The sequence below is a fragment of the Aythya marila genome (genome assembly GCF_965140915.1).
Source record: "Aythya marila genome assembly, chromosome: 2".
Taxonomy (NCBI): Eukaryota; Metazoa; Chordata; class Aves; order Anseriformes; family Anatidae; genus Aythya; species Aythya marila.
Genome location: NC_139043.1, coordinates 112,577,197 through 112,597,494, shown reverse-complemented (window position 1 = coordinate 112,597,494; position 20,298 = coordinate 112,577,197). Strand labels below are relative to the sequence as shown.

Here is a 20,298-nt window from a genome sequence, read left to right as displayed (position 1 = left end):
CATACCTGTTTACAAACCCCAGTTTTTGCTGTTCTGCAGCAGCTTTGGTTGCCTTCAGCCAGGAGCAGGGCAGGCAATGGGGGCAGGACATTTTACACTGCACTAGCTGTTTTGCTCATTGAACATGAGTCAGAAACACCAGTCGTGCATATAATCCGTGCACTTCAAATAGGTGTTACTTAGTGCAGAAGAAAATGTGATGGAAAATAGCGGGGTGTTTTGTTCTTATTTCTGGGTTTATTTTTTCTCCTCCTAATTAAAACAACAATAATGAAAAACAGCAAAAAAATGAGATTCGTATCGGAGATGAATTATATTGTGTTTAGAACTGTTAGGAAAGTGAAGTATGAGTTCTGTACTTGGGATTGGCACTGCCTAGTCCAGAAATGTAGCTGAAAACCTCACCTTCCATTCAGGTGAACAGAAACCAGTCAGCAAAAGACATTATTTTGCTGCATGTACTATTAACAAAGGATGTCCTACTTTCACTTCTTTCACTTGCCTTAAAAGGCCTGTGTGCAGAAGTCTTTGCTGCTGTGCAAACTGGTCTTGCAGTCAAGTGGGATTTACTAGTGCAGGTACTTCTGGACACACCATCAGATTTGCACTGAGGTTTTATCACATGAAGTAGGTTTTACAATTGCCTGGCTCTAATTTGAACTTAATATCATTTGATGGGTGAATACTGATTCTGCAGAGGCAAATTTCCAGCAAGCTATTTAAATATTAAAAAAAAAAAAAAAAAAAAAAAAAGTAATAATGAATGAACAAATCTTGCAGTTCTAGGTACCAAGAATCCTCTGCAGCTTTTTTTTTTTTTTTTTTTTTTTGATTGATTGATATCTGTTGTTATTCATTTATTTAAATATATTTGGCTCTGATTTTTTTCTTTACAATACTACAGGTGACACTTTATAAATTTAATTATCACAACATTTGGACTAATTTAATGTAATGCTTTTTAATAATATAAAAGAAAAAGCAGTCTGAAGACATTACCATTGTTTTCACTCTAACTAAAGAGCTGCTAAGCATAATAAATCTGGTGAAAAAATGAAATTAAAAAAAGTAACATCTAGAAGAAAAATGTTCCATCACTTCAGCACCAGTGGAACTGAAGAATTCATACATAGCATGGGGATAGACTCTCTAGACCCATACAGTGTTTGATTGTACTGCTTACTTAGAAATCCCCACTCTCGTTTTTCAGGTGCACCTGCAAATTACTGGCAGCTCCATCACGTTTCTTTGAATGTCACAAGTAAATTCCGGGTGGTGTTTGAAGGTGTGAGAGGAACTGGCTTGTCAAATGGAGGCCTCTCTATTGATGACATCAACTTGTCAGAAACCCAGTGTCCTCACCACGTCTGGCATATCAGAAATTTCACTCATCTCCTCAACACGAGTCCTGCAGGGACAGCAGGACGAATATACAGTCCACCTTTTTACTCTAGTAAAGGATATGCTTTTCAGGTCAGCTTGTATGTAAATGGTACCGCTGATAGCCCATTTAATTTAGCAATCTACTTGCATTTGATTTCTGGAGCAAATGATGATCAGTTGCAATGGCCCTGTGCATGGCAACAAGGTACCATGATTCTGCTTGACCAGCATCCTGATATTCGTCATCGGATGTCAAACCAAAGAAGTATAACAACAGACCCTCAGAAATTATCAGGTTAGTTGAATTCAGATGTGCTATCCAATACATTTAAAACACAGCCAAAAGATAAGGAGTCAAATTTTCTCTTTGTGTAAATTAGTTCAGCTTTTTTAGCTTCTGGAATGGATCATTTCCTTGCAGCAGCAATACAATTGATCCACAGGCAAGAAAAATTTGAACATGTAAGTAGGTTAAGCTGGGACCCTCGGTTTTGAAGTAGATTCACATAAAAAAGAGATGGGTCATCCAAGCCTAACAGTTTTTTCATATGCTCCATGAAGATGCATTTGCATCTGCTTTAATGATAATGCAAATCTTCCAGAAGGCTTGAAGAGAAAAATACTGCATTAACAATATGCACAGTTGATAGCAGATGAAAGTTTAGCCATTAAACACATCACCTCCCTCCTTGCAAAAGAAACTGGTGTCAGCGCAAATCCAGAAACCAGATGGTCAAAGTACTGATTCATATTACATAATCTGCACTTGGTTGAGGTGTGACAAGATAAGGAGCAATTGCCCACAATAACTTTGGAAGGAGGCAGTTTAGGTAAAGGTGTAGCTCTGAGAAATGTTAGGAAACTCTATAAAGAGAGATATTAAATTAAAGCCACATATTCAGCACTGGATAAAGATTGAATTTAAGCCAAAATGACTTTCTGCATCAATATAAGGATTTTGCCAAAAGAAACCACCTCCACCCCTGAATTAGTTTCCTGGTAATTCTGACTACAATATTCATAAAGGAAGGAATGCACTAAAATTTCTGTTTCTTGGAATTATTTGAAAAATAATAAGCCATAGATGACATTCATTATTCTCTGACACTGTTTCTACATTAAAACAATGTGGGTAAACTAGAAAGACTAAATGACCTCCCCCTGATCACACCAGGTTCCCCACAGATGGTTTGCATTTTCCCCGTGCTCTCTGCTGTTATGGCCACAGCTCTCAGCCCTTTTTGATGCTGTGGATTTGCAGTCTGTTTGTGCTCTGCCTCTCACCCCTTGTTTATTTATGTATTGCTTCTAGCCCCAGATTCCCGAGATAAACCTTGTAACTCTTACCCTTTCTCTAACCAGTAGACCTACTGGGGCAAGCAGTTTGATCTCCTTGTCATATACTTAGACAATCATGCTCAGCTTTGAGATTTTAGATTTAAGGTCTGATGAAGACCTTAAATGTCTGGGACATCAGCAGCTTGTGACCACTTGTGTTGTTCAAGGACCCTCTGTCCTCCATCCACATCAGCAGATGCTTTTTTTTATTTTATTTTTTTAGAATCACTGAATTAATACATTTTACAGATGACTCATGTGCTACTCATCTTCTTGCCCACTATACTTGAAATGGACTAAAAGAAAAAATAACACAATAGGTTTTCAACCAGCACTCCAGTAACTTCATCTCCAGCAGGCTCTTTTCTCAATACCTCAGACCAACCCACTGAAAAACTTAATTTCCTTGTGTGTCTCATCCATGTGGAATCTCAAACAAAAAAATCTACAAATTGTAGGCAGTTCCAGCATTGTTTCTACTCCTTGAGTTTCAGGTAATTTATTCTCATCTCCCTCTTCATGACATCCATGAGCAGAACAGGCAAAATAGGGGATGGTTTGTCTTGAGTGTTGAGAGAGGACTTACTACTACTTTGCAGCAGAGATTAACTGAGAAGGAAAGAACCCTCTTGAGAAAAAAATCCAGAGTGATCACACTCTTTTTATTTATTTATTTATTTTTTTTTTTTTTCTTCTTTTCAGGGTCTTCAAATTATTTTTGGGATAGGCCAGATAAAGTGGGATCAGCAGCTTTCTTTCCCAATGGAACTGCATTCATGAGAGGTCCAGGAAGTGGAACAAGTGCATTCTTAACTCATCAGAGACTCAGAAGTCGCAAGTTTATTAAAGAAGACAGTATTTATATTCTTTTAACAATGGAAGGTATGTGAACATTAATGGTAACTGATATTCTTAATAATATAGAAGATACACAGTGTCACATACTAACTAGTCACAAGTACTGTAGATATAAATACATTATGTACTTTACACATGAGCAATTTTGGTGCTTCTTATGTATCTAAAGTCAAATCATGTGTAAATAAATGTGTGGGTAGCTACATCCTTTTTCTAATCCATTATCTCATGTGTAGGTTGAAATCTAAGTGTATAAAATGATGCTACTCCTGTGCAATTATTTTGAATAGAGTACTTTAAATAAGATTGTCTGTTTAAAAAATTAAAGAAATCAGGACATTTCCAAAATACATCATGCTCTTGAAAGTTAAGACTTTTTATCCATTATACTAGAGGAAGATGTAGGGTAGTTCGCAGGATCTCTGCTCTTTATTATTAGAACTTACAATTAAAATAAGAAGGAAAAAAAAAAAAACAAACAAAAGAAAAAAAAAGAAAAAAAACACATAAAGTAAATGCCTTGTTTCTTGTGTTTTCTCATGCAGATATATCACATCTAGTATCAACTCAGCCAAGTGTTTCACCAACCTTTGTCACGAATACTTCCACTGCCAACACTGTTAGACCTACCACCACCACCACCACCACCAAGCCCACCACCACCACCACCACCACAGCTAAGCCTACCACCACCAAAACATCCATCCCAACAACCTCTGGCAGCCAGACCGAGGAGCCAGACATAGATACTCCAGACTCCTGTCCAGACAACCCATGTAAAAATGACGGTGTCTGCGTTATTGTAGATAGAAAAGCAGTGTGCAGGTAAATGTTTTTATTCACTCAAATACAATTTTAGTAATGAAAGCTTCTAGACAGACAGCTAATTAAAAATATATATATTCAAAATCTATTACTGCAAGAGACTTATGACCAGTTTGGGCAACAAAGTTCCTATCCCTAACATTTGACCATTTTGATGTACTTTGTTTGACTTTTCTGTAAATTATATTTATAATGTACTTCTTATTTTGAGTGTTATGTTAGTCCAATGTTATAAAATGGACTGCACTTCTCCTCAGAAGTCTATAGCAAAATCAGGAGTTCAATATAAATACACTTGAAACAAAATAGCATTTGTATCAGGAGAAAGTATTTTTAATATCTCTCAGGCAGTGTAAGTAAAATAACTTTATTTTAAAATTTTATTCAGAAATATTGTGTAGAGCAAATTATGACAACAAATTAACCAATTCTAGTTGCTTGCCTTTTAAACCAGTGATGAAGGCTGAGTACCAAAATGCTTGTTTACCCTGCAAGAAAATGAATAGCAACTTTTATTTAATCCTCCATGGATTCATTTATGCAACCCACCTGGCTGATTAGCATTGTTCCTGCTCTCAGAGAAACTCTAAGACTGAAGATAGTAACAACATGCTGTGAAGCAGTGCCAAGGCAGGTAGACTGGGGGAGTGCTGTGAGGCAAATGTCTAAAGGCCAAGAGCAACAAGAGCTGGTATGACTCACTGTTATATCTCCCCATTTAGGAACCTTTTAAAAAACAATTCTGTAAAGGGGCTTGTGCAACACATCAGAAACAGGTCATGAGTGTGAGAAAATGTCAAGAAGCTGTTCCAAGAAGACAAAAAAAAAAAAAAAATCTGAACTTTATGCTTGATTTTAGAATTTTCTGACATCTGTGGTCTGTTTGAAGCTCAAGTGCCTATGTATCCTACATGCCATGCTGGAGAAATGTGTGACCAGCAGTCACTTTATGCTCTAGTTTTCTACTGGAAAACTGGAGGGGATGTGATAATAACTCTCTTTAAGCCTGATCACATAAAGTCCAATGGAGTCATTTTCAGGGCTGAGCATATAGTTCTGAATAAATGATTTAGACAGACAACGGAAAAACAATAACATAAAGAACAATAAAGGGTTAGAAAGATGTGAATTCATGTGTGAATTCAGCAGTACTGCACATATATTTTTTCAGTTACATCACTGGGAGCTTCACATGCTCATGATAAAAAGTTTCAGAGCTGAAGGTGATACTGAGTGAGGTGAAGGACTCAAGGCTTGGAGGCTGTGTTTAGTACAAAACCAGAAGATTGCTAGAATGTTAATCTTGCCTTCTTTAGGGGAAGGCAGAGACAGCTCACACGTTCTTAGAAAACAAGCCCCTTCTGGCAATGAGAAAGTCTGATCAGAACTTACCACATCTACTGACAGAGAAGTACTGAGCAGGGAGAGGGCAATGTGATGGGTCAGTCTTAGAAAGGGGGAATTCCTGCACCTAAATTTTGCTTCAGTTACTATTGATGATGCAGAGTCTGGCCTGTGGTCTTGACCCCATTTATCTTGCAAGTTCGAATTGCTGCATAAGGTGAGTTGAGAATTAAGAAGGCAAAGATCATAAGAGGAATCAGGAGGATGAGATTTCGTGGAGGGTGGTAGATGTGACCTGATGGGATAAGAGCAGTTTCAAGCTTCTGGACCAGTTTCCCTTGGAGTTTATTCAACTACTACCTATAAAGGTTTTCTTAACTGACTGAGTGATAGATAGAAGGGCTTTGTGTAAAAGCTGAGCGTGCCAAAAGGCAGAATTGCATCTGGATAGGAGGGCAATTAGTATGGTGAAAGCAAATATTACAGTGGTAATATAGTGGTCCTAGTGACAGGTATCAGTTTCATGGAGCGGAAAATGAGCTTTCTATCAGCAGAAGTGCTATAAACTTAAAGGAAAAGGAAGCAGATGAGTGCACTGAGTGATCCACAGGGCTTGTCTGTTGGTAGCAAAAGAAGACCATTCTGTAGCAACAGCTCTGTAGATCAGCTGTGGCCAAGCCTGAAAAAGATAAAAAATAAAATAAAGTAAAATAAAACAGGCTGAAGCTTAGGCTTTCCAGCAAAGGCTGTCTTTGTCTTGTAGAAGAGATGACCTGTAAAACAGTGGGAAGCTGAAGAAAGGGCACAGTCTATCCAGATACGTAATCTGGATATTATTTGGGATATAGAAACAGTGCATCAGATATGCAATATTTTAGGTAGTCTTTTCATATCTTCATTCTTTAAGTGAAGCCACGCATTTGTTCTTTTACTTTCTAGATGTCCAGCAGGGGACAACTGGTGGTACATGGGAGAAAAGTGTGAAAGGAAAGGCTCAACTCAAGAAAACACTATAATTGCTGTTTCTTCAAGCATAACTGTATTTGTTGTTATGCTTATTGTCACTATCACAACTGCGGTTTGCCTTAAAAAGAAATACATCAAAGGAAAGGAAAAAGTAGAGAACCTGGCTCTAGAAGAAGAAGAAGTAAGTGCTTTGCCTTTTCAACAAAGATGATATATATATTTATTAAAAGTAAACAGTCAAATTCAGTAAAATGTAAACTGGAGTATGTCACATTTTTGAAGTCTGAAGACTCCAGTTTAGGAATTAAAGAGCTCTACTAAGTGCTACTAATTTTTCAAACACCAAAAAGCCACTTAATTCAAAACTCCTCCTCCACCCCCACCAATCTTACTGCCCTGATGGGAGCCTACATCGAGTGGGAGATTGTGAACAAATGTATTCATTTTCAGCTTGTGACTAAATTATGTCTTTCACTTAGTGAACTAGTATTTCATCTATTACTGCATTTTCTACTAAAGATATCCCCTAAAAACACCTTGATGTAACAGTAAAAGAAACCAACTCCAAATGCCAAAACAAAGATGCAAATTAATATCAATTTCCTTATTCAATGGACATTCTGTATGCAAGGAACAATGTAGCCATGGAAATCATGGCTTAAGAACAGGTAAAAATAAAGACAGCAGGTTAAAAAATGACTGGATCAGAAGTGAATAAGACATTCAGACTGGTTTTAATAGGAAGTTACATAAAGTCTCAGGCATCCAGACCCCTAGTTTAAACACTGACTTAGTCTTGGAAATAGCAAGAATGACATATCTTAGAGGGTCTTACAGGGCCCAGGAGAAATTTTGTAAGCAAATTGATGAAGAATAGCCTTCCAGAGATCAATTTGAATTTTGTCCTAACATTGTTCATATGATGTCCTGTTGAAGTACAGTATCTCTTTGGAATGCCAGATACTGTACTGTTAATTTATGTCTTCCAAAAAATTATTTCATTTGCTTTGAAAGTAATATTATACACATACTTCCCTTCCCTATGTACTTGTCTTTTAAGATGTGTTGTTTTTTTTTCCTATTTAGAATAAAACATCCTTCTGAAAATAATTCAAACAAGCATCAAAGACACAAGATGAAGATCACTGAAAAACCCCAACTATGTCATCATTCTTTCTGTTGTTTTAATCTCAGCCATCATGATAAAGGTTTGTAAAGTCTGGAAGATAATGCATCATCTGGATAAAATACTGGGCTAATGCCAGTGAAACTTCTGATGTTGTGTGTTGTTGCCATGCAATGGAGAAAGATATAAATGTGTTTTGTGATATGCCTGTCTTGTCCTTTAAGTCTATCTGAACATGAAGGAAGCATGTTAAACTGTGTCCTGACTTTGAATCTACACAGTAAAGTCCAAGTTTGCCATCTAGAGTTGCCCATCATAAAAGGGAACTGGGCTCTGTGATCAAGGGACACCCAGGAGTACTAAGTTCTGCTACAGTTGTCAGCAGTGAGAGAGTGTGGGGGGTGTGAGAACATCTGTTTCACGAAGTCATTTGGTTTTGATCTACCAAATAAAATAAATAAATAAATAAAAAGAAGTAATGAGGAAAGTGCTACATTAACCGCACAGACACACAAACACAGGAGACAATAATGAGGACTCAGAACTCTTCAGCCACCGATTGATGGGCCATTGAAGGAACTACTCAAGCATAGTCCTGAAGAATGTGAACCTGAACTATAAATAACAGCTGATAAGAAGGGGGAAACACACTTTGCATGAGTATTATGGTTTATTTGAGGCTTCTTGGGATATTGGCTATCAGAAGTGGATTATTGTGGGTTTATGTAAAACTTGTTATGGGACATTTAAGGGAAGGACAAAAGGGTCCAAAGGAAAGGAGAGGATCATGATGGATCAGAGAGGTATACATGTGAGAAAATGGTGCCAGCAACTGCAGAGACCAGCATACAAAAGAGATCTGTGTGTCAACAACTGGAGGTGAGATCACAGGTCTTAGGGCACATGAGTCTGGATGCTAGCATGCGGAGGGATGGCAATGCAAGAAGTCTGTGTGCCACTTAATGGGGGACTGTGGGCTGCAGAGCTTGGAGGTCTGAAATGCCAGTGATTGGAGGGACTGGTGTGTGTGTGTCAAAATGTCGGAGCGCCAGCAGCTGGAGCCGAGGCCATGGGAACCATGGGTGTAGGTCTAGGTGGCAGCAACCAGAGAGCCTGGGGTGCATTTGAGGGTGTAAGAAGCCTTAAGTGCTAGCAACTAGAGACCTGTGCTTTATTTCCTCATTTAATTCAAGCCTTTATTTGTGTGTGTATAATTAGTTAGCAAACCTCAAGCTGGACTAGCTGGCGAGCAGGAGGAAATGCACATCTGGAAAGACTTTTAGTGTGAGCCGGTGGTTAGGTTAGGGAGCCCAGGGTTCAGACGTGGATATTAGGCAGACTAAGAGCTGCTGCCTACACTGCTCTGTGTGTGTTGCAGTCTGTGAGGCCAGCTGCATTAGGGATATGCCTGTATGTGTACTATGTGTCTTGGATGCACGGTACCCTTGCTACAGGCAGACCTGCCAGCTGGAAGAGGAGCTGCATCCCTGGGACTAGGATGGAGAGATCATCTGGGTCTGGGACTGCTCCTCGCTGGGCACAGCATCCAGGCAGGAGGGGTCCCAGGTCTGATGAATTTGTTGGCTCCCTTAGCACCCTTAAAATGGGTGGTCTGCAATTCAGGTGGGGGTTTGAGAACAGGGCAGGCTTGGAAATGGAAGGGACAGAGGAAGCAAATTGTTCTTTCCAAGGATATTTTCAGGGTAAGATAGCAGTCACCATGGACAAAGATCATCACACTTGCAGCAGTTTGGAAGGGACTCCAAGAGACAGGAGTGCTAGTGATAGAAATGTCAGGTCACACCAGATGGTTGGTAGACTGGTATGTGAATATGTTCACATTTAAAGGTCAGCAGCTACTTTGATTCCCCAGAATGGATGTTGATTATCATAACATTTATTGTGTAATTTACCCTAACTCTGGGCAAGAGCAGTTAAAATATGTGGAATATATGGAGCTAGTCTTCCTCTGAATGCTACTGCACAATACAAAGCAACAAATTGTATGGTTCTGTACTGACATTACTTTTCTAGTCCTCTGATTAATATTCTGTGAAAAGTAGTTATATTTTAAGCTTTCATAGCTGGTTGTATTAGCTTTTGTTGGAACCCAAAGATTCATGAAAACAGTCAGACAAAATTAACAAAGATTTGTCAGAGCTGACAAACATCCTGGATAGGGAGATACCCTACTATAGCTGTCTTAAAATAACTTTCCTATTTTGACATGTCTTCATCAGCAGTTTTCATGCAAATAATTCTCCAAATGTGCCTTCAATTAAGATATGCACATAGATTTACATGGAGTTAAGAAGACACAAATGAGACTGTTCATAAATTCAACCCTGGCTAAAATACTTAGCATTATAAACAGTGAGCATTTCATCATTTCAAACACGAAGTACTGGATTTGTGACTGCAGAGACTGTTTGATTTTTTTTGGAATCCAAATTATATGAAGTAGCATAAATACTACCTGAATTGTAAAGGCTTTAGTGCTGTCACGAGAAGAAAGCTTAATACATAGAACAATACATTACAACACGCTGTCTAAGATACAAATTCCATAGAGTATATCCTGAAATGGTGAACTTCCATGGAAAAAAAGAAAAAAGAAAAAAAAAAAAAAGAACATTAATCTTCTGCTTATTCATTTCAAACAGGAATCAGTGAAGAGCACAAGCTGAAACTGAATCTCAAAGTCCAAATAATAACAATTCACTTTTCACTTATTTTCTGTGCAGATTCCGTAGAGCCAAAAAGGACTGACATTTTATTAATGGCATTAACTGAGCTAAGGGTTTAATCAGACTCTGATTTTTGTGAAAAAGAAAGAAGTCTAAAAATATGCAAAAGAAAAATACATTTTTTTTCTCACTTCCAGTGCAGAAAAACTACTCAGGAAGTCTTGTATCAGATTCAGCGTTGCATTTCTTTGTATATCAGAAAAGTTATACTACTAGCTCAAGTTCCTGAACACAGAATTGTTTCTTACAAAAGCTGTAGCACAACTGAATTACAGTAATGGCATTTTCTGTGAAGAAAAGTGAGACATTAAAAATCCATATAAGTGGTTCAGCTGGACTCTTCTTTAAGAGCTGATGTTTTACTTGGATTTGTGATTTAACTGGTTGACATTACCATATCCCAGTAGAGGTCACCACATGTAAAAACAAGATTCACCAGCCTGTGTCATAATGCCCTCCTCTGGAACTGACTTCTGTGCTTTACGGAGACTTTGCCTACATGGTTATTAGGTCTGTGTTTATTATTTCTAATGTAACAGCTTAAGTTTGGAGACATACATATGGCCCCTTTATAGATGACATGGACATTTACCACAGCTCAGGTACTATGTTAGCCAGTTGGAAAGCCATCCATGGGGTAGCAGCCCTTTGCAGAAAGACTGCGTGTTTATTTTTCCTAAAGCAGATTAATTCACAGAATCTTTATTGTAACCTTCTCTTTATGAAAACAATGAGATGATAGATACCAATATGGTGCCAAACCCCACCAGCATTAAGGCTCCATAAAATTCCACTTCTTTTTTTTCACATCCTTCTCACACTTTGATGATTCAGGTTAAATTTTTTAACAAGGAATTGCTCTGCCTGTGTCCCTGGAGCCATGCAAAGCAGACACACTCCACTCTCTACCCATCAGGACTTGTGTAAAAGTCTACTGCTGGGCTCTCATCATGTATTTGAGCTGTGGATGTTGATGTCCTAGGTTGACCACCTTGCTCCTGTTCCTCATTCAAGTACAGGTCTCAGCTGGTACCCAGTGATGAACCCCCTAGCAGAGACCCCAGCTTAAAGGAATGGTAGCTTCTCTGCTCTTTTCTGCTCCTCCTGCTCTGGGCTCGGGGCTGTCAGCACAGCCGGAGCCAGCAGAGTATATCCATGTTGTACTTTGAGCTGTGTTTGTGACTCATCCCCCAGTGTGGAGTCTATCAGGAGTTACAGCATGAGCTTAGAAATAAATAAATATACAAATACATACATTTCTAGTCAGTGGTTCAGGTTTAGAGGGGAAAAAAACATGCATACATATACACACACAAAAGCAAAGGTAGGTTGCTCTATCTACTCGTCCGTCTTCAAGGATCTCAGCATTGCAGAAAATCTAGTCATGCTACCTAATATCAGTGCAAAGCATTATGCACAGCCTCCTATTCCCGTTACAGGCAAACCAGGCCAATTTCAGTGCTATTTGCATCACACAGATGGATTGGCTTGCTCAGTTTAGCTTTTGCACTAGTAAAGAAAACTGAATCATAATGCTCTGGCTGGCACTGCCCTGCCTAAATGCAGAAAAGGGACTGATCCTAGACACAAGTTATCTTATGTCAGCTAGGAATTTCAGGTGTCTAGCACCACACTTATCAGGTAGTCGAGGTTCCAGGATGCAGGGCTGGAGTCAGGAGGTGTCATTTTTTTAGGTGCAGACTGCCTTGTGATATCAGAACAGAGAAGTGGTATTTCTCCATTTTTTTCGCTGTTAGAGCTCAGGGACTTATCCTAAGACACAGATGCTATCCATCTGTTAAAAACAAACAAACAAACAAACAAAAAAACCTTTGATTTTCTTAAATATAAGCTGAAGTCTCCTATCTACTTGGACTGCACTTTCAGCCTATCTGTCTTTACTGCCAATAGCACAGACAGTCAGGTATCAAAAGAAGACAACTGCCAAGCAACCTGCCTTTTCTGAACAGTCATCCTGTCAATTGCTGTTTCTTAAGTCTAGAGTGGTTGCTTAGAGACTTTTGTAGCATTTGATGCAGCAATGGCAAAATATCTGTATTATGCTCTGATTGTATTTGGAAATTATGAAGAAATTAAATATATGATGATCTCATTTTCCCACTTCTATCAATTTCATATTCTAGTTTATTACAAAAAGAGAGAGCTAAAGTCAAGCATTAGTAGTTCCCTTTGTGCAAGGAGATTAGGAATTCTTTGCAGCAGACATATTCCATGTGGCTGCTATCCTTGTCCTCTCCTCTTTCTGAGAATCAACAGAATGAGCTGGGTAAAAATAACTATTACCACGCCAATTCAGACTGATCAACCCACCTACACACTAATAATTTGCTGGAGCACACACAAATCGGTCTCCTTTGTGTTAAAATTCTTCAAAATCATCCCTGGTGCCTTCTTTGTCTATTTTCCTTATTTCTTTTTCAAAAATCATGTTTTAATTTTGTTTTGCCAGTCAAGCTCATTACTTACGCCAAGCACACTGTAGCTGGTATCAAAAAGGTTGCAGACAGGTTTTCATTTTCACTTGCTCGTAATTCCTAAACTCCCTCCAATTGGGATGAAATGTTCTGTGCTTGATCTCTGCCTTTGACTTCACCTTCTGTGAAGACAAAATAATGTCAAAGATGTTTAACTTGAATGTCTGGAACTTAAAAGAACAAAACCAAACTTCACTGTTTCCCAAGGTTGCAGTGCTTAATCATACAATACATAAACATTATTGCTCTTCCAGTGAAATACTCATGGGAAAAATGTAGTTGTGTGCTCTTTATCAGATTTGAATCTTATCTCTGAACAATTTGATGGAACATTTTGATTAACATCTTAATGATAGCATTTCTGCTGAGAGGCTACTAATATGTAACTAGAACCAGCCATCTTGTTCTGCTAGAGCTCTGTGTGTGCATTTGTCCTTGATTTTTTTTTTTTTTTTTTATTTTAGCACCATCTGGATCCATGTCATCTATGCTGGAATTAAAAAAAAAAAAAAATCTCAAATCCTGTTAGCAACACGTCTCCCTCTTCATCTGTGATTGCTTTTTTTTCATACATTTCATCATGTTGTGAACACCAGAGCTTGGCTGCAGCTTTCACTCATGTAAATGATGTTTGCTCATTCAGAACAGAGAGTGATGAGTTACACAAAATAACGTCAGGACTTCAGCTCAGTTTGTTAAGCAAGCTGTTATTTTATTAAGCCTGGTAGTTATTACGTTGTTTGGTAAACTTCAGTTTATTAATTGTGGTAAGAGTTTCTGTTGCCACTTGGAAAAGTCAGACTGCTACTTTTATGCCTTCTTCCCTAGCAAAGATTTGTCTGTGTAAGGTGGAATTAAGGAGAGGAGCAGAAAATGAGTGTATCTATTACCTCAGCTGGGTAAAGGGTCATCTCTGCAGGCACTTCTGACAACTGCAGGTTTGCCTTGGCCGAAAGAATAGTGATCATGCTTAAGGTTTGGCATCTGTGATTGCATGGATGTGGAAAAAGAAAAGCCACTGGGAAAAGAAAATATGTTTTTTCTTAAGTGAAAAAGAGAGAGACAGAGAAAGACAGACATTGAGAAAGAGAGAGAGAGAGAGGATAAAATTAAGATAGCAACCCACCACTGTGGGTCACTGCCTGGTAGTTTATGGGCCACTTCTCCCAAGCAGACGCTGTCTTGCACTGTGGAGCACAAACAGTTCCTGCTACTCAGGAGCCTGCTGGTTTGGTCCCCTTTCCATAAGTTCCCACCTCACAGCAATTGACACTATGCACCTCCATTTTAAACCCATTTCCATTAGCTTCTAGCAAAGCACACCTCTCAGGCTTGCAGGCACCACGGCTCGAAGGCTGCACTGGTACAAGCATCACAAAAACATATTTCATCCTTGGAAGCTGCAAGACTGAAGAAAAACTTGGAAGCCTAACACCTTCCAAGGCCTCTGCTGAGGAGAAAGCCAGTGGTGGCACCCTGTGCTGCCAGCTCTGCTGGCCTTGAGAAGCACCCTTTCCTCCGCAGGCTGCTGCAGGGGCAGATATAAATATTTGTCCTCTGTGGGAGGAAAGCCACCATCCCGCTCCTACTCCCCCTTGCCAGACCCTGAGCTGTCCGCCTTTCTTGGCCGTGTCCCTGAGTGGTCACACAGGCAGCCCTGCGTGGGTTGCCATCAGCCCTCCTCTGCTGCCCACAGCCCTGCCCACAACAGGCAGGCAGAGCACCAGTGTGCAGCCGCCTTCCCCCCGAGAATGGAGCCTGAACTTTGGAACAGATTTGAATTTCTGAGAAATACAAATTGCCACAGACGCGTTCATTTTGAATGCAGTCCCAGCAACCTCAAAGGTACTTCTGAACTGAGCTGTGGGGAAAGGAGGAACAGAGGTTTACTTACCTTTTTTTCCCCCAAGGTGATCGGGATGAGCACAAGAATAGCTTTGAATACACGAGCAGGCTGGGATTCAGATGAGCAAGATCCAGACCTTTGTGCTAGCAGAGCTGTATAAACGCCTTCATTTAACTACAGTCCTGCCCTGGTGCCCAGACGTGGTGGTGCCACTTGCTTTTCTAAGTGCATGTCAGATCACTCTCAGACTGGCTGTGGATGGACTTGCACATTTGCTTTTTGTCTTGCTTCCCACAGCATCTCAGCGACCTGGTGGAATAGGGCTGGGCTAAAAATGACATTTTTTTTTGCTCCATTCCACAGCTATTCTTTGGCTGTAAAATCCTTTCATCTTCCTTAATAGGGTGGCACTGGGACTATTTCAAGGCGTTACACAAAATACCAAGGACACGCTGCCAGAGAATAGCCAACAAGTTTAGCATCCAGGTCTGGTCTGGTGACATCTGAGACTGAGCCCAGCTATAACTTTCCTTCGTTGGGGCAGAAACACCACTGTGGGTGTAGCAAACCCATCCCTACAGCAGCAGCAGCCCAGGTTTTCCCTGGGCAGCATCTCCATAGGAAGGGATGGGCACTCTGGTGGCACCAAGACAGGTTCATGGTGCAGGAGCCAAAGTGTGCAGCCATCAGTGTGGGGCCTGGAACACAACAGGAGGGCTGTAGAGCTCAAAAGGCAGAAAGTTTGCTATCTTTGGAAATGCAAGGCTGAGCATCAGTTTCTTAATCAGCAGTTACAGCTGCTGTCAACTGCCTTCCTGGGGACCCCCTGCTCCCGGTGGAAGCGATTTAGGGAATATGTTGCCATGCAAAGATCACCTCTTAAAGGGGAACAAAAAGCTCTTCGCCATCCCTCAATTGCAGGGTCAAGGCCTTTTGCACACTAGTCTCAGAGCACTGCAAAAATGGAATAGCCTAGTAAGCGGTAGAGAAATCCTTTCCTTTCTTTGCTACCATTTTATTCAGCATATATGTGAATGATTATTTTCTGCTGAATGGCTTGTGGAGTATCCATGAGTGCACCATTTATTTCTCTTATGTCATTAAATATTGCAACATGTTCTCCCTCCCCACTGTGTTAGGTTTTTGTCACAAGAGATGCTGCAAGCATTTGAAATATAAGCAGGCACCAATGAAGTCAAAATATGTTTTGCATGTTTTCACCCTACCAATAGTCACTGTGTGCAAAGAGGCCACGAACTCCTGAGGGCCTGGGTAGTATCAGATGGAGCCACACATTAGCAGGACTCCTGCTGCCAAAGGTCTTGTCCCAGCTGCAGCAGGGCTGTTTATCTTCAAACCTGAAGCTCTGGTGATGTTTAACAACCCAGCATGCCCTATGCAAACACACAGGAAGCTATTATGGAGAGGGAAACATTGTGGGTCCCAGCAGATGGGGCCCTGAATCCTCTCCATGGATGTGCAAAAGAGACACAAATGGGAGGAGCATCCCAGTCAGGGACTGCAGGATGCAGGCCCAGACCTCTCAGCTGGGAGTGAGGGGCAATCATCATCCACTTGCTGATGATGGCAGGGGCTAAACACTCCAATAAACATGAATCAGGACATTCAAGCTCTGGAAGGAATGGACTTGAATGAGATAAATGTTCTTTCACTTACAAAGTATTTTTGCAATTAATTGTCCAAGTGTCCCTGGGAAAAGGGAAATCAGTTTCCTCAATTTATTGGAAAGACAGCTAAGTCAGGACTATTTGGAGATGTAAGTAAGAGCTCAGAGCAACTCAGATTGAGAAAAGGCAACGCACCAGTGCCTGGTTGTGCATTTGATCCTTGCTGCCCCAGCAATGCCTTTCAGCCCAGGCATGCCTGCACAAGCAGGGACATGGCCCTGGCTGGCCCTGAAACACTTCTTGCCCCTTGTCACTAAACCCCAATGGCCAGTGGCTCTGTCCCTGCTGATGGGTCAGGGGATGCTAACCCTGGTCCTGCAAACTCCAGAGGAGTTTGATGCAACCAGCATGCAGTTATCAAGGCAGCCAACATCGACAAGCTACCACTAGATATTTGTCATAAGCATTTTTTTACTTAGTGTTTCTAACCACCCTCCTGCAAGGAGTTATATGACTCTGAAAGTGTTGTAAGAACATCATTAGTATTAGGTGAGAGCTGAATGTTGAGATGGATACTGAGAAGTGGCAGAGTTTTTCTGTTTTTCAAGTAACAAAGATCAAAACTTCTGAAGTTTAAAGCATTCACTTAAACCTTGTTAATAAAACATTATTGGTACTTCTTTTTTTTTTTTAAAAAAAAAAAAACAACAAAAAAAAAATTTGCAGCCTTTTATTTCATATGTTATTTGAAAACACAGCTTCCATATAAACATCATGAGGTATAATTTTCAACTCCAGCTGAACTTCAGAACAGAAGAAAATTGCAAACAAATTAAATCAGCACCTTTCATTACTGCAGGTGCAGGAGCCTGCCAGGCTCCACCAGGATCTCCAAAACCACAGGTTCAGGCCATTGGAAGTAGACAAAGTATTACAGAGATACATGCTTGAGCCTTAAAGTTCCCAAAGCTGAAAGGCTCTTGTAAGAAATCCTTTGCATTTAGAGTTTAAGTTTTAGTTTGTTTTCCCATCATTTCCTCCCCAGAATGCTCCCAATTTTTAACAAACTTGAAAATCTTGCACTGCTGATTAGTTTCTAAATTGCATTAGCTAATGGTAGGGTTACACCAACACTACTGGAGTATAAGAAATATTACAGTTGCTCAATTTGGCCTCATACTAAAAAAAAAGGAAAGAAGGAGAAGCTGGCATTTCTAAGATAAAGAATATAAACATATATTTAAAAGGACCACAGCTGCTTTCTTAAGTATTTATATTACTACACTATTTTTATGTAACTACCACCCCTCTAGACATCACTGCAATACAGGTAGGTAGTACAGACTTCCTCAGAACCTGCTGTCTCAATAAATTGGAGAGAAATGCTTTCTATAAAACTATACTTTTCAAGTTCTTGCTTCAAAATCCTCCCAGAATAATATTTTTACCCTCTTTTTTCTTTAAGATCTCATTCCAAATTTTGAAGAGGTATGTCGGTGTCCAATCCAACACTCTGTTTTATTAAGGGATGAGCTTTTGGCTTTATTAAGCTTTACTAGATAGTCCTTTGGATTACAATGCCCAGCATGTCATTGGGTGCCAGTCTATAAATGTGGCTCTCTGCACACTATTTTTGGAGACATGGCAAGGTAATTCAGGCACTCAGTGAGCTCTTTTGACATGAAGTCATTGGGTAACAACAGATCATGGCAATTTCTGTCTGTACTGACATGTCTAAAATGTAGTGCAGAGTGGATAAAGAGTTGTTTCAGTGCTACCAGTAGGTCAGCATGTAAGTTGTTCTCTTCAAGAGAGAAAGGGGGTATTCAAATAGAGGATTTTGGTTTAGGTTTCTCCCTTTGTAAAGCAAGTTCTCAGAAATTTGACTGAATCTCAGTAGAACTTGATTTCTGCAGGGAAGCCAGTACATCTGCCAGAAGTTTCTCTGTTAGCAGGTTAGCATTGACAGGTTAATGTAACTCAATTATGAGTACTGAACACAAAGCATTTAGAAATGAAGTCACAACTGAACAGCCAACATGCCTACAAGTGACAGAAGCAGAACAGTTCCATCAACTTGAGCAATAAACCAAAGCCCATTCGTGAAAGCAGTGGGTGTCTTGCCCGAATAAACAGTGCAGGATTAGACTCTATTGCACTTCATGCCAACACTAGCTGGAAACATAGAACAGATGTCAAGTAAATAGGGAAGTGTGGGACAAAACAGAAATAATTGTAAAAATGTGCCCAAGGATAAAATAAATTGATCCTAAGACACTAACAAACATTCTTGTATGAGACAAAATGAGTCTTTGTACTGGTTTGGCTTTTATTTTCTTGCTAATATTGCATAACAGAACTACACTGGCATGATGAGGAGGGGGGATAATAAAATAACTTATCAATGCACTATTAACTCTACATGCTCTTACCTAATAATAAGATATTGATGTCTCCTTTAATGCGTGTCCCATTGTTGAGAACTTTCTCATTACCCTGAAGTAGCATACACAAAATAGCTTTTTTAATATACTCATGGCCATGAATGTTTGGTGCTAAAGACTTGCTTAAATGGTCAAAGATATCCTATTTAAGAAACAGCAAACACTTACATTGCACATTACCAACATTAGAGTGGAATCTCATTATCCATTAGCTGATATTAGTGCAATTTATAACTTACTTTAGTCTGAGCTTTGCAGAATTTCTTGATCTTTGCCACATCATCAGCTGAGAATGTGGGTGCTATTTCTTTGCTCATCAGTTTGATATTATTAGCCAGCATTATTGTCCCGGGTATTTTCCTTCGGATTAAGAGAAATGTCATGAGATTAACTATTATATAGGTTAACTATTAAATAAATACTGGACCATTGTTTTCATGACACCGAAAGCTGCTTAGGAAAGAGAATGTACAAGTGGAATCAAATTCAAAGAAATTATTAGGTTTATCCATTTTACTATGGCTTAGCAAGTGAAATACACACTAAAAGAGGATTTAATGAAGTTTCGACATCAGAATTCAAAAGAACCAGAACGATGCAGCACAACTGCAGAGTACAAGCGATTTCCTTCCTTCTGTACCCCTAAATGCTAGCAGATTGGTTATCTGTATTCGGTGAAGCATGGGACATCCCACCAAAGGATGTATTTTGGAGTTAGGGTTAACTTTGAGGGAATGAGAGAAGACAACTGATTTTTTTGTTTTGTTTGCAAAAGGTTGATCGGGCTGCTGGGCTTTGTCAGACGCTTTCCTAAACACTGATTGGAGAAGTCTGGTAAAACCCGCAGGGTGAGAAAAAAATAATCATCTTGGAAATTTAATTTGTAAAACAGAAAACAGGGAAATGCCACCAATGGCACCTCAGCTTCTGCTTTGTGAAACCATCATCCTGCTCGGGCACTGAGCTTGAGGGACCTGGCTCTTGGCATCCAGGTTGTCCCAGCCAGACCCAGCACGTCACCCTTTCGAACAGGAACCAAGCCCTGTTTCTGGCTACAAAACATATGGGGTCTTTGTGAGTGGGTCCTTAAGAGAAAACTCTCAACATTTTTTGGTAATAATTGACCTATTTGACACCATGGTCCTCATGGAAAGCTGCTTTGCTGACATGCCCACCTGCGGTGCCATCCGGCAGTGCCTTGGGAAGGGCTGGTCGGCCAAAAGCACCTGCACTCAAGGAGATATTTGTGATCGTGTATTCCTCCTGCACATTCTCCTAAATAAATTTAAAGTCAGTAC

The 20,298-nt window shown here is 39.9% G+C and overlaps 1 protein-coding gene across 1 annotated transcript in view; it reads left to right on the top strand.

The window, feature by feature from the left end:
- MEP1B (meprin A subunit beta) overlaps positions 1-7,860 on the top strand; it is a 45,852-nt gene extending 37,992 nt beyond the window's left edge. Inside the window, exons 17-21 of the mRNA XM_082755386.1 lie at positions 1,211-1,678; positions 3,424-3,603; positions 4,125-4,404; positions 6,688-6,895; positions 7,801-7,860. Coding sequence (XP_082611512.1) covers positions 1,211-1,678; positions 3,424-3,603; positions 4,125-4,404; positions 6,688-6,895; positions 7,801-7,818 — 1,154 coding nt within the window. The 3' untranslated portion in view covers positions 7,819-7,860. The remainder of the gene's footprint in view (positions 1-1,210; positions 1,679-3,423; positions 3,604-4,124; positions 4,405-6,687; positions 6,896-7,800) is intronic.
- The last annotated feature ends 12,438 nt before the right edge of the window (positions 7,861-20,298 follow it).